The 12,819-nt window shown below is 49.0% G+C and overlaps 1 protein-coding gene across 1 annotated transcript; it reads right to left on the bottom strand.

Annotated features, from left to right (window-relative positions):
• Positions 1 to 5,374: 5,374 nt before the first annotated feature.
• FOXI3 (forkhead box I3) lies at positions 5,375 to 11,712 on the bottom strand. The gene is given in 3 exon segments (XM_004437252.3): positions 5,375 to 7,963; positions 10,957 to 11,339; positions 11,341 to 11,712. Coding segments are annotated over 3 exon segments (1,335 nt in total). The 5' UTR covers positions 11,664 to 11,712; the 3' UTR covers positions 5,375 to 7,334.
• Positions 11,713 to 12,819: the final 1,107 nt, after the last annotated feature.

Here is a 12,819-nt window from a genome sequence, read left to right as displayed (position 1 = left end):
GAATGCAGGGGAGGTATGAACGTGGAAGGGGTAAGTGGTGTTGGAGAAACGGGGGACGGCTGAGTTCTAAATCCAGGCTAAACATAGCCAAAATTCTTGGGGTTTTGCCCATTTAAAACTGAAGGAGAAAGATAACTTTTTCTATTTTATGTCCAGAGTGATGCCACAGTCAGGCAAGTGAGGTATATCATAAATAAAAGTCTCGGGAAAGTGTAGGCTCTGTGCCTCGGTTTCCCCATACAGGGAGGAGGAACAATGTCCCTTTCTCTTAAGATCAATATGACAATTACTTCTTTTTGAAATAGGAGGAGATAGATATGAATGGGGTCACCTGAGAGTGCAGCTAAGTGAACCACACCATGATCCCCACTCTGGTTCCTGCTCCGCTGCTCACCTCTCATCCCCAGATATTACCCTATTATCATAACGTCTTTGTTTTATTTTTAAATCAGTGATTTGGTTAAGGTGGGGAGAACAGAAAGGCAGCCTGAGGGGAGTTGTAGAAGTGAGGAGGGATCGGATGCTCAGGGACAGCTGCTCCGGAGACGGGCCCGTGAGCGGAAGCCTGAGAAGATCTGGGGAACTGAGCTCTCGTGGCAGAAGGCGTAACTGCAGAGGCCCTAAAACAGACGAGTTTGGAATATGTGAGGGGTTGCAAAGCGCTGAGTGGCTGGAGCCAAGTAAAGGGGGTTTGTGGGAGGAGAGGGGAAGGGGCTGGTTCATGCAGGGCCGTGGAAGAACTTTGGAGCTCGCTAGTAATAGAAGTTACCAAAAGGTTCTAAGTAGGAGAGCAATATAATCGTACCTATTGTTGAAAAGATTCCTCTGGCTTCCAAGTAGAGAATGAGCTGGGAACATGAATGCAACGTGAACGGTAGGGAGCCAGGAGTTGAGGCTGGGAGGCCAGTTAGGAGGCTGCTGTGGCCCCCCAGGCGAGAGATGCAGTAATGGCAGGTCAACTGGTGAGAAGTCATGGGCTGGAGACCAATTTTGGATACTAGAGCCAACAGTTCTTGCTTTGGGCTTGGACATGGGGTGTGAGGAAAACAGAGGAAACAAAACAAGAGTCAGTAGGTGTTTGGTACATTTATTAACTGACTCACCGGCTCACTGGAATTGATGACTGAACTTCTCTTCCTTGCGAGGCTTCCATGGCTCCCCAGTGACGGCTGTTTGCCAAAGTTTTGACTGTTTTTGCCTTTTTGTAATAGGAGGCTAATAATACTTACCCTCCAAGGCTATTGGGCAAACAAATGGATAATATTGACATCAGGCTTTCTGAGGAAAGACAAGTGGAGGCTCTGTGAGTGGATGCCAAGGCCTGTCTCGATGTACTGTTAGGCAAACACACAGATTCAGTATAAATAGATATATTAACCCTCTCAACAGCCCTGTGAAGTAGATACTGCTGTATCCATTTTCCCAGGAGGCTGAGGCCTAGGGAGTTTGTATGCTGGGCCACAGTCACAATGCCTGTGGGGTCGGCCCAGGTGTGCAGAGTTGGAGGTGAGCAGTTACGGAGTGGGGTCAGTTGGCAGCAGCCTTGGAGGTCACAGGGAGAAGAGGTCCTCATGCTTGTTAACGTCCCGCCTTCTGATCCCAACATGGAGCAGCAGGATCCTGCACTGTGGTTTGCTTAATGCATTCCAAGAGGGTAAACTGGGGAGGAGAAACTCCAACACACTGTAGCTTGGAACCTCCTTTGAAGTGCAGTGTGGAGAAGTCAGCTTCTCTGCACGCCAGGGGTGGGTGCTGAAAGTGGGCAGCCAGGAGTGCTGGAAGGCGCCCACCTAGGGCTGCAAGGGCTGACTCTAGTCACGCGCCAAGGCCCTGGGGCCTTGAAGAGAGCTCCACTTGACTGCGGTTGTTTCTTTCGATCCAGAACCACCACCGCTTTGAATAGTCCTGGTTCTCATCTGCGCCTAGCACGAGCCACGGGAAAGGGAAGGGGTTAAGGAGGAGCGATGGAGCTGCAGCCTCTCAGCCTGGGACAGGGGCGTGGCTGCTGCTCTCCCAGGAGATTAAACCATTCTGTCCCCACCACTGCCACTGGAGGCTGGCAGCTAGGTGGAGGAAGCTCGGCCCCACCCTGCGGATCCTCCCCACCCTCTGCACATCTATTCCAGGCTTCTGCCATGCTTGCTAAGGGTCTGAGTGGGTCTTAGTTAGCTCCGTATCCCCAATGCCCAGCACAGGGCCTGATGCCCAAAGGGATTTGCTGAGTCAGTGGATAAATTTCCCATGAGTGCAAGGTTCCAAACCAGTATCTCCAACATCTGGCTTCCTTTGGCAGCTTCACAGCCCCAGATCTGGGCCTCTGACCTGGCTGCTGGCTGATCCTGCAAAGGAGGACATGTCAAGGAAAAGTGACTTCCCTTCCCACAGCTTACCTTCCTGTAGCCACAAAAAAGAGCCCCAGACATAAAAACCAACCTCAGGGAGCATGCAAAGGAAATGCCAGAAGGGAACATCACTGAAGGGGAGGCAGTGGGGCAGGAGTCTGGGCTCTAAGCCCAAATTTGCAACCAACAAGCTGTGTGGCCTTGGGCAAGTCACTTAACCTCTCTGTGCCTCTCCTTTCTCATCTTCAAAATGGAGAGGCAGTATAGTAGGTTAAAGGCAGGTGGGCTCTGACATCAGATGGCCTGATTTTGAATCTGTTTGACCACTTACCAGCAGCAACCACTTAGATTTTTGACCATCACCCAGTTATACAAACTCTGTGGTCCTCGATATTTTCATTGGTGAATGAATAACAACAGTATCGGGCCGGCCCCGTGGCTTAGCGGTTAAGTGCGTGCGCTCCGCTGCTGGCGGCTCAGGTTCAGATCCTGGGCGTGCACTGACGCACTGCTTCTCCGGCCATGCTGAGGCCGCGTCCCACATACAGCAACTAGAAGGATGTGCAGCTGTGACATACAACTATCTACTGGGGCTTTGGGGGGAAAATAAATAAATAAAATCTTTAAAAAAAAAAAGAATAACAACAGTATCTACTTCACAGAGTTGTTGGGAGGGTTAATATAGCCATTTTATATTTAATATATATATTTTAGGACAGTGCCTGGCACCTAACAAGTGCGTTATTATTATTGTAATGTTTACCTGTTTTAAAACAATAAAGGACTGCTCTCCAGGCCTCCCAGGGTTTTGGTGATGATCCCCTGACATCGTGAATAAAAAAGCAGGGAGGAATTCAGTAGGTATCTGGTCTTTTTTGACCTTTTTTGTTTTCAGATCTGACAGGAAATTCCTTCTTTCTTCAGTGGTGCCAGCCACTCAGCCCCACGCCCCAGCTGACTGCTTTCCATGACAAAAGGCAAGGCGGTGTCGGCCGCCAGGTCTCTACCCCGAAACCCGCAAATCCCTGCCTCAGGAAAACTCCAGGGGTTTCTTTTTCATGAACAACCTCAAGGTTTAGCTACTAAAGCAGCTCAAGAAAACAAAAACCAGTTAGACCCTGAGGATTCAGGCTCCGTCCAAGTTCTGGGAAGCCTCAGGGAGGAAAAGAGCAGAGTTTGGGAGGTTCCTCTGGTTGTGACTTTCCTCATGGCCAAGGAGGGACTTGTAAGTGCCCTCGGGGGCTGGGGGAGGAGTCGGGGTGCAGACACACAGTTTTTGAAGCCCCTAGGCCCCCCAGCTGCCTTTGCCCAGTAAGTTCAAGAATGGGATGAAGGATCTAAAAGTATCCAGAAGGAAACCTGAAACCTGCTTGTTAGTTTTTTGAATTCTCCTTTGCCCCATCTTACTCTGAAGGGTACACTAGGTCCTAGAAGGCCGGAAGGCAGCTGCTGTGCCAGTGGCCTCAGCCTGGGCTGCAACTTGACATTAGTCCCCAGGAAAACCCAGAGAAAGCAGGACGCTTGACTATATGCCATGGGGCCACATCTTTTCCTCTGCACTATCCTGAACAATGGAAAGTGAAGTCTAGCTCAGATCCACAATTTCTGACCTGGTTCCCAGGCAGAAAATTTTGCAGATGCAGGAAACTGGTGCCAGTTGGAGTGCTGCTGCAGACTTTGACCTGGCAACATCACAGGCATTGGCCCTTGTCCCTTTCCCTTTAATCCCACGCCCAGCAGGATGCAGCTCCCTGATGGAGACTGGCCCACAGCACAGCTTCTTAAGTCCTGGTAGTGAGGACTGAGCTGCCTGCCGCCCTTCACAGTCGTGCAGATCAGAAGATTCTTCTCTTCGCCTCTGTTCTCATAAATGCCATCCATCAACCACCCGGATCTAGATACTTCCAAATACAGGTTAATCACGTTCTTTTAATATGTCTTTCTTCCCAGGAAACCCTCCTGCCTGTCCCCCACGCCCTTGCCAAAAAAAAAAAAAAAACTAATAACCCAGATAGTTTATTATTGTTTGGTCAAAATTATTCCCAGCCTAGGTCTCTATTCATAGAAATAATTAGATGCCAAGAAGGAAGCTACCATAAGAATCTACAATGAGTGACTAAAATATCGGAGGAGTCTCTCTCCAGCGTGTGACAGGCACACTGGTAGATCGAAGTTCTCAGAAACGCCTCAGGTATTGGGTTGCCCCTGCTCACAACTCATTTTCTTTAGAAAAGGCATCACATAGGACAGAAACTGTCCTGTACCAGAAGCCCAAGGCTGAATTCATTCAGGGCTCAACTACTAGCCTAGGACCTAGGACTTTGTGTGGGGGAGTCAGGGGGCTCCGTTTCCTCACTGGCAAATTGTGGGCACTGGTCTAGATCAGTGGTTCTCAACGAGGCTTAATTTTGCCCCCAAGGGGACGTTTGTCAATGTCTGGAGATTCTTTTGGTTGTCACAAATGGCCAGGGCAGAGGGGGAGTACTCCTGACATCTAATAGGTAGACCAGGGATGCTGTTAAATATCCACTGCAACCTCTACAACAAATTATCCAGCCCCAAATATCAATATGCTGATGCTGAGAGACCTTAGTCTAGAAACCTCATCTTTCAGGTTTCTTCTAGATGGGGCCAAGTTCAACAGTGTCCTAGCTATTTCCTTGGAAATGATGGGCAGCCTTTGGCCCCCCTGAGGACCACAACACCCAGAGCTCCACCTGAAGAGAGCTGCTAGCTCTCGAGGCCTTACAGCACCGTTTCCTTCCACAACAGAAGACGTCTGATGCACTGAAATTCACTTTAATCTAAATGACAGAATCGTTACTTTGTTAAAAATAAATAAAACGCTCATGTGCCTATAGACCCTCCCCAAAGAGTAACTGTTTCATTCACAATGAAACAAATGAACAAATCCCATGAAAAATCAGTCACTCTCTCTCAACACGTACCAAGTCCCTGTCGTGGCTTTGGTGCCATGCCACCTACATCTCTATTCTGTTAGGAAAAAAAAGCTGAAGACAGAAAACCAGTAATGCCTAAAAGTGGCCCAAAGTCATCCCACTTAAAGTTTATTTCATGTGATTCTCAGCATGCAGTGTACTTTCTTGGGAAAAAAATGTTTTGTCCCAGTTCACATTATAAATTAATTTACAAATATAAAATTGCATTAGAAACAATATTTATAAAAGTTCATATGATTTTTTCACATAGAAAAATATCCATAGAAACTGGTGTTTTGTACACACAATATGGGGTAGGTAGTCTCTTTGGTTGTCTTTCTGCATAATACTTACAAAGTAATGGCAGTTTTTTATACCTCAATAAACTGTTTAAAAAATAATTTTCTGTGTGTATATTTCAAAATAAAAATTTGAGTAATGTTGTGAGAGTCTCAAGAAAGAATACACAAGGAAAAGTTAGAAATTTTTCACAATGCACTTGTGTTTCTTTTTCTAAAAAAATTAAAACCCCAAACCAGTAATGCTCCTATCAAAGACCCAACAACATGGTACAAAGGCAATTAATAGGACATTATCTTCATCTTAACGCAACACTATTCCAATAAAATCCAATAAAATCAACAACTATCTGCATTTTAATTAATACTTTTTGGATAAGTTCAAACAGTGGCTGAATGTCTGCCATGTACTGTGCATTCTGCTGCGCACTGGGACGATGACCATAAAAATTATTCAAATGAAGGTACCTCTTGAGAAGTAAAAGGGAATACCAAAAATAAATTATTTTTTAAAAAAATTTTTGACCACAATGGTTCCTTTAAAAATTATAAAAATTCCATTCAAAAACTATTTTTAACAGAATCCCAATACTTTGTTAAAAAAATGAAAAATCCAGGACACATGCTAAAAGGGATAGGACATCAAGTTAACTAGGACAATGGTCACCCCAGATCTCAGGCCTATGGCAGCAGAAGTAAGGCAGAGGTGGTGTCCATCCTCACTGCTCAGGGGAACATCTCAGGTGATATTTATTTCAACCAGAATCTTTGGTCAGATGAGATCCAGCTCATTCCTACCCCCATACACTATGTCTGCCTATGGACGCGGGCACCTTTGTTCTTTAGGAACTAGAACACAGAGCTTTACAAGCACCAGCTCTGGAACCAGATTGCCTGGGCCTGACCCTGGCTCCGTGACTCACTACCTGTGTGGCCTTGGGTGGTTACCCAACATCTTGGAGTTTCACTGCCCTCATATGGAAAATGAGGACTTGTAATAATACCTACCTCCCAAGGTTGTTGTGAAGATTACATGAGTTAATACATATCAAGTGTCTAGAACAGTGCCTTGTACACAGGGCTTGCTTGGGCACTTTTACTGCTGTTAGTAACTGCCACGTACCAGACACTGAGCACAAGCAGAGGTGATTCGTGAGCTGGACAGAGCTCAGGGATTTGTGCTGTTTTCTACTATAATATTTTTAAGACTTTCATTTGTGGCAAAGAATACAAATGGAAGTCTCCAGTAAAATCCAGATATCTGACCTTTCTAGAAAAATCTGAATGCTGCCAGGCAGGAGATAACTAGCTGCCCACCGCAGCTTTCAGCTGCTCAGTCCCAACCACACCCTTCTGCTTCAGCTGCCGACTGCTACCTTTTTCCTACCCAATAACTTCATTTGCTTATTTTCTAGCCAGCCCCGGTAAACATTTGAGCTTGTAACCCTGATGTACAGCGATGAACAAAACACGGTCCCTGCCCTCACAGGGCTCACAGGTACCACCCCAGAGCAGAGTGAGGTGCATTTCTCTCCAGGGAGGCCCTTATCCAGAGAAACCTGTAAAAGCTTGCTGGGTTGTAGAAAGTATTATCTACTGTACCCATGCTACTCCAAGTGTGGTCAATGGACCACAGGATCACTCGGGAGCTCCAGAGAAATGCAGAATCTCAGTTCCTGCCCCAGACCTACTGCCTTGGAATCTGTATTTTAACAAGATCTCAGGTGTGCATATTCAAGTCTGAGAAGCAGCCTCTATACCTCAGAGCCCTCCCGGGGGTAGATGAGGCTGTTGACCATGCTGAAGTTGTAGAAGGGGCTGCTGAAGGGGCTGCTTTGACCCCCGCTGGTGCTGGCAGGGAAGGGGCTGTAATAGGAAGACCTCTGGCTGCCGCCGCCATTGCTGGTGCTGGTGTTACTCAGCTGCAAGGTGTCTGGCGAGGCCTCCGAGATGGAGCTCGGGGGGAATGTGCTGCTGGATGGCAGCTGGGTCCCCTGGATCCCTAGGTGGCGGCTGCCAGGGAGAGCTCGCTGGGTGCTCCCACTGCTGCTGACACTTAAGGTGCTGAGGCTGCTGAAGAAGGTATTGAGGCACGGGGTGGAGGTGAGCATGGACCCTCCTGGGGAGGAGGCAGTACTCTTGGTGCCCTCTGGAGGCTCTGGGGACTGGGGAGGCCTTAGCAAAGCGGAGGGGCTGTCTCCTTCTGGCTTCCCACCCACTCCAGACCCCAATCCTGAGGAAAGCCCTTCTTCTGATTTTGATGTCCCTGCGGCCACTGTGGAGGTGCTGCTGGCCTCAGAGCGGCGCTTTCGCTTCCGGCGGAAGTTCCCGTTGTCAAACATTTTCTCACAGTTTGGATCCAAGGTCCAGTAATTACCTTTCCCTACGGAGATGAGAAAGAAAGACGAGTCAGAGAAGGATCTAGTTTATGGCCATGTATTCAGCTTCAGTTCTGGGAGAAGAAGGGCAGACTCTCATTAAACACTGACAAAGATGCTCAATCCACTCTGCCGTTTAAATTTATCCTTTTGGGAGAGATTTTATTCTTTACCTTCAAGGAGAACAAAGATGTTCTGGCCACTTCCACCTCCTCCTGGGTAGTGTCTGCTACTGAAATCTTAGGAACTAACTCTATTCCCAAGGCTCTTATAATTACCCAACACCCTCCCTTCTAGATCCACATTGTGCCCTTGCAAAATTATGGAATTCTGGCGCAACTTAAACTTAAGCCTCTGTTTATTTATAAAAATAGAGATAAAAACAGTACCCACTTTATAGGTTGGCTGTGAGGGTTAAATGATATCTCTGCATAGTAGCTGGCACACAGTAAGCAGTGAAAAAACAATATCTGTCATCATTATTATTTGCTGAATGGGTACAATACTCGCCCCTACAAAAATACCCCACTGGAAAAAGGCAATCTCAAATACCCAATCCTCTGCCTTGCCATACAAAAATGACAACAAAAGTTGTTACTGAGCAATCAATGGTTTTAACAACGCCTTGGATGGCATATATTCGGGGTATAAGGAAGCTACCGGAGTCTACCTCCCCTGCTTACCTTGGGCAGGAGGCGCCCCTGCCTCTCTTCTAAGCTTTTCCTCCACTGGGCAAATCTCGGAGATCAGAGCCCCATTTAATGCATGCAATGCTACCTAGTCTCCTGCTTAGAAAATTTCCCTCCATCTAGCACAGCTGAGGTAAAAAAGATCTATCATCTTGGAGGATTTTGTCTCCCAACACTTTTTTACTTCTGGTAAAAATCTTTGGCATCTGAAAGGAGTGTTAAGCACTTATCTGGCAGTGAGTGCTTTACACGGATAGCTTCAGTTACTCCTCACCACTCCTCAATATTACTGCCTCTATTTTTCAGATGGGGAAATTGAGGTGCAGATTGGTTAGTAACCTGCCATATTCCCAGTTAGCAATGACAGAGCCAGGATTTAACCAGGCTGACTCTGGACTCAGCATTCTTAACTAACCACTGTTAAGTTGCCTCCACAAATTAGCACCCACTCCCTCACACCCATTATCTCTACTGACACATTTTCTGCAAATAGTTGCAGAATAAAATTTATTCATACAACTACCATCTAAATAATAATATCGATCAAGATAGATTTAATAATAAATAATAAATATTAAATAATAAAACCTATCAGGATAATTATATTGTGCCACCTGGATACCAAGTGCTTTGATGAGCCACTAGCCATAGATCCCTGAACTTTTTAGAAAGTCCAGAGGAGTATACACGACAATTTACATGATAATCTCAGGTGATTTAGAGGCCAAATAGGGAAGAGGCATATTCTAGAACTGCATGCCCTGTCCAATACAGTCACCTGGAGGCCGGGCCAGCCTGGTGGTGCAAGCGGTTAAGTGTCCGCACTCCGCTTTCGTGGCCCAGGGTTCGCAGGTTGTCACGCCATGCTGTGGCTGGGTCCCATGTAAAGTAGAGGAAGATAGGCACAGATGTCAGCCCAGGGCCAATCTTCCTCGGCAAAAAAAGAGGAGGATCAGCATCGGATGTTAGCTCAGGGCTGATCTTCCTCACACACACACAAAAAGTCACCTCTAGGCACACGTGGCTGCTGGGCACTTGAAAAGTGGCTAGACCAAGTGAGATGTGGTGTAAAACATACAAAGGTTTTTGAAGACTCAGTACCAAAAAATAAAGTATCTCACTAATAATTTTTATATTTGTTATATGTTAAAATACTGTTTTGGGTTACTTAAAAAATATTAAAAGTAATTTTACCTGTTTCTTTTTACTTTTTTAATGTGGCTACTAGAAAATTTACAATATAGTTTGTCCTGTATTTTTATTGGAAAGCACTGCTCTAGAATGACTTCAGATAAGAATACTCCAGGGTATTTACATAATTGACATAAAATCCTGGATCTCTGTAGTGTGCATCTGAAACTGTTTTCTTTCTCTTCTCTTTTTCCTATCACAACTCTGCCCCCACCTCCCTCGTCCTGGGCTCCTTCTGAAAACCTCAAGTAGGATTCTGTTTCTCGTTTTTGAGCTTTTCTCCTCCGCCTCCACTTCCCAGGGAAGAGGGAAACCACTAACACCCCACTGTACCCCAGCCCTCCTCACCCCAGGGCTTAGATCAGAACAAAGCAAATCTGGGGTTTTCATTTTTACATTTCTAAATTATTAGGGTACCAAAACCACGATTTGCAGGACCCAGCTCAAGTTCTCGGATCCCTCTGGCCCCGTCTCATGATGCCTGTGCCACTATCCTCACATCGTCTCTCTCAAGGTAGGCACAGTGCTTGTTTCATGAAGGACACAGGTTGTCTCTTACGAACGTGATGCAGGAGGCAGCGCATCTGTGGACAGCTGTTCCTCTAGGTCTCTCACCACCTCTTTTGTGAAATGTGATGGGATTCTCAGCTCACCTGAATCCCTTTAAATTATTCCTTATCTGAGAGTTCACCAGTTCTTATTGCCACTCTATCTCCCCGTAACTTGACCCTCCCTTCAAATGGCTTGATGAACACCACCCACGGTTGGCTTTCTGCTTGAGGATATCGGCTTTTTCCTTTGTCTCTAACTGGCTAGCCTCTGCGTGTGTGTTCGTGGGTGGGTGTGTGGGTGTAAGTGTGTGTGGGAGAAGGGACGAGCTCCTCCCTCACCAGGTCCTCCCTCGAGGATCCTCTGATACTTCTCTTTGTCCTCTGGCTTCTCCTCGCACTAATCACACGAGGTTCAGGTGGCTGTTCCTCCATCAGCTCCCATCCCCGGTTAGAATAAGAAGACTCGGCGTGGATCTTCAAGCCAGCCACACACAGACCCCCACCTCGCCCGTGCGCCGCCTCCCCGCCCTCCCGCCGGCCGGGAAGCACCTGCGCGGCCGCCCTCACCTGGGTCGTCCTCGTCGCGAGGCACCTTCTTGAAGCAGTCGTTGAGCGACAGGTTGTGGCGGATGGAGTTCTGCCAGCCGGCCTTGCTGCGCTGGTAGAAGGGGAAGCTGTCGGCCACGAACTGGTAGATGTGGCTGAGCGTGAGCTTGCGCTCGGGCGCGCTCTGAATGGCCATGGCGATGAGCGCCGAGTACGAGTAGGGCGGCCGCACCATCTTCATCAGGTCCTCGCGGCTGGCCATGGACAGCCAGCCCAGCTCGCCGGGCGCGGCGGGCCCCGCGGGCGAGGCGGGCGCGGCGGGCGCGGGTTGCGCGAAGGGCCGCTGCGCGCAGCCGAAGGTGCTGGCGGCGGTGGGCGGCTGCAGGAAGGGCCCGGCCGCGCCCCGGGGGCGGCGGCGGCGGCGGCAGGGCGCCCAGGTATGCGGCGGCGGCGGCGGCGGGCGGCCCGCCCACGCCCGGCCCGTTGAGCCACAGGTAGGGGTTGGCGGCGGCCGGCGGCGCGGCGTAGTCGGCCAGCCCGTAGGGCGCCCTGGCGGCCGGGGGGGCGCCCGGGGCGGCGGCGGCGGCGGCGGCGGGGGGCAGGCCGGGCTGCGAGTACACGCTGAAGTTGTCGCCGCAGTAGAGAGCCATGTCGGCGGCCGTCGGCGGGTGCGGCGCGGCGGCGGCGAGGGGCGAGCGGGGCTGGTCTCGCCGCTCGGGCGAGAGCATCCCTTTGGGGGCCAACCTTGCGGCCCCGCCTCGGCCCGCGCTCGGCGACCCGGACTCCGGGCGGGGGGTGGGCGGGCGCGCGCGGGGCGCCTGCGAGCCGGCCTCTTATAACCGTCTGCGGCGCGCTCCTCCCGGGCCGGGCCCGGGGTTGGGCGGCGGCCCGCGGGCCGGGGCTCTCCACGCCCCCGCCACGCCCCACCTGCCCGCGCGCCCCGGAGGAGCGCGCCCAAACCGCGCGCCGCCCGCCCCTGAAGCCCCTCCTCGCCCGGCCCGGGAGCCCGGGGAGTCCGGGGGGCCGGCGCCTCCAGGCTTAAGCGAAAAGCAAGCCAACGTGCTCTTAGCCCAATGATGAAATAAAATAACGAATATTAAAACAAAGAGAAAATACCCGAAACAGTACAACTGTTTGCTAAAAGGTCGGTAAGTTAATTTGGGGCGGCCGCTTAGACCACCTGCCTACCCCTTGAGTTTTTCTACCTGAACCCTCTACACCTTTTGTCATCGAGTTGGACGATTCACGTCCGGTCTTAACTGACCGGCTCCCAGTCGGAAATAATAGACGTGATTTACAACTCTCTGGGGGTATACGGTAGGTTATATTAACGGGCATCTTTGGTGTGTCGCCTTCTCCTAGGGGATTCTGTGATGGGAGAGACTGAAATCGGTTTTTGATTTCTCTAACCCCGTCTCTCAACATATAATAACTACATGTTGGTTCACATTCGGGAAGTTTGTTCATTTTATGTCCGGTTTGTGCGGTCTTTTGGTGTGATTTGTTGTCTTCAAAAACAAAAGGGTGAACGTTTTCGAAGACATTTAAATAAGTGGGTTCGGAATTAGCATTTTAAAACCAACTGTAATTTAAACTGTGCTAGAAGCGCTCATTTACAAAAAACGGTCTCAACGAATTATGGTGTATGACTTGCCCTCTACTTTTGTGTTTTGAAATGCGTCTCCTGCCAGGAAAGAAAAACAAAACCAGTAAAATACTGCGGCGACTCCACATGCCAAGCAATCATTACTTATTGGTTCCGAACAACAGTAATAAGAAATTTGTTTCTTTTACCATTAAAATTATTCCTAAGTGTGTTCTTAATAAGTGACAAGTCTGAGATTCTCATTTAAGAGAGGGGGGAAGGGGGAAAGTTTTTTTTTT

This window comes from Ceratotherium simum, chromosome 11 (assembly GCF_057802395.1).
Source record: "Ceratotherium simum simum isolate JZ-2026a chromosome 11, ASM5780239v1, whole genome shotgun sequence".
Taxonomy (NCBI): domain Eukaryota; kingdom Metazoa; phylum Chordata; class Mammalia; order Perissodactyla; family Rhinocerotidae; genus Ceratotherium; species Ceratotherium simum.
Note: the sequence above shows the minus strand (reverse complement) of the source record. Positions and strands in the feature narration are given on the sequence as shown.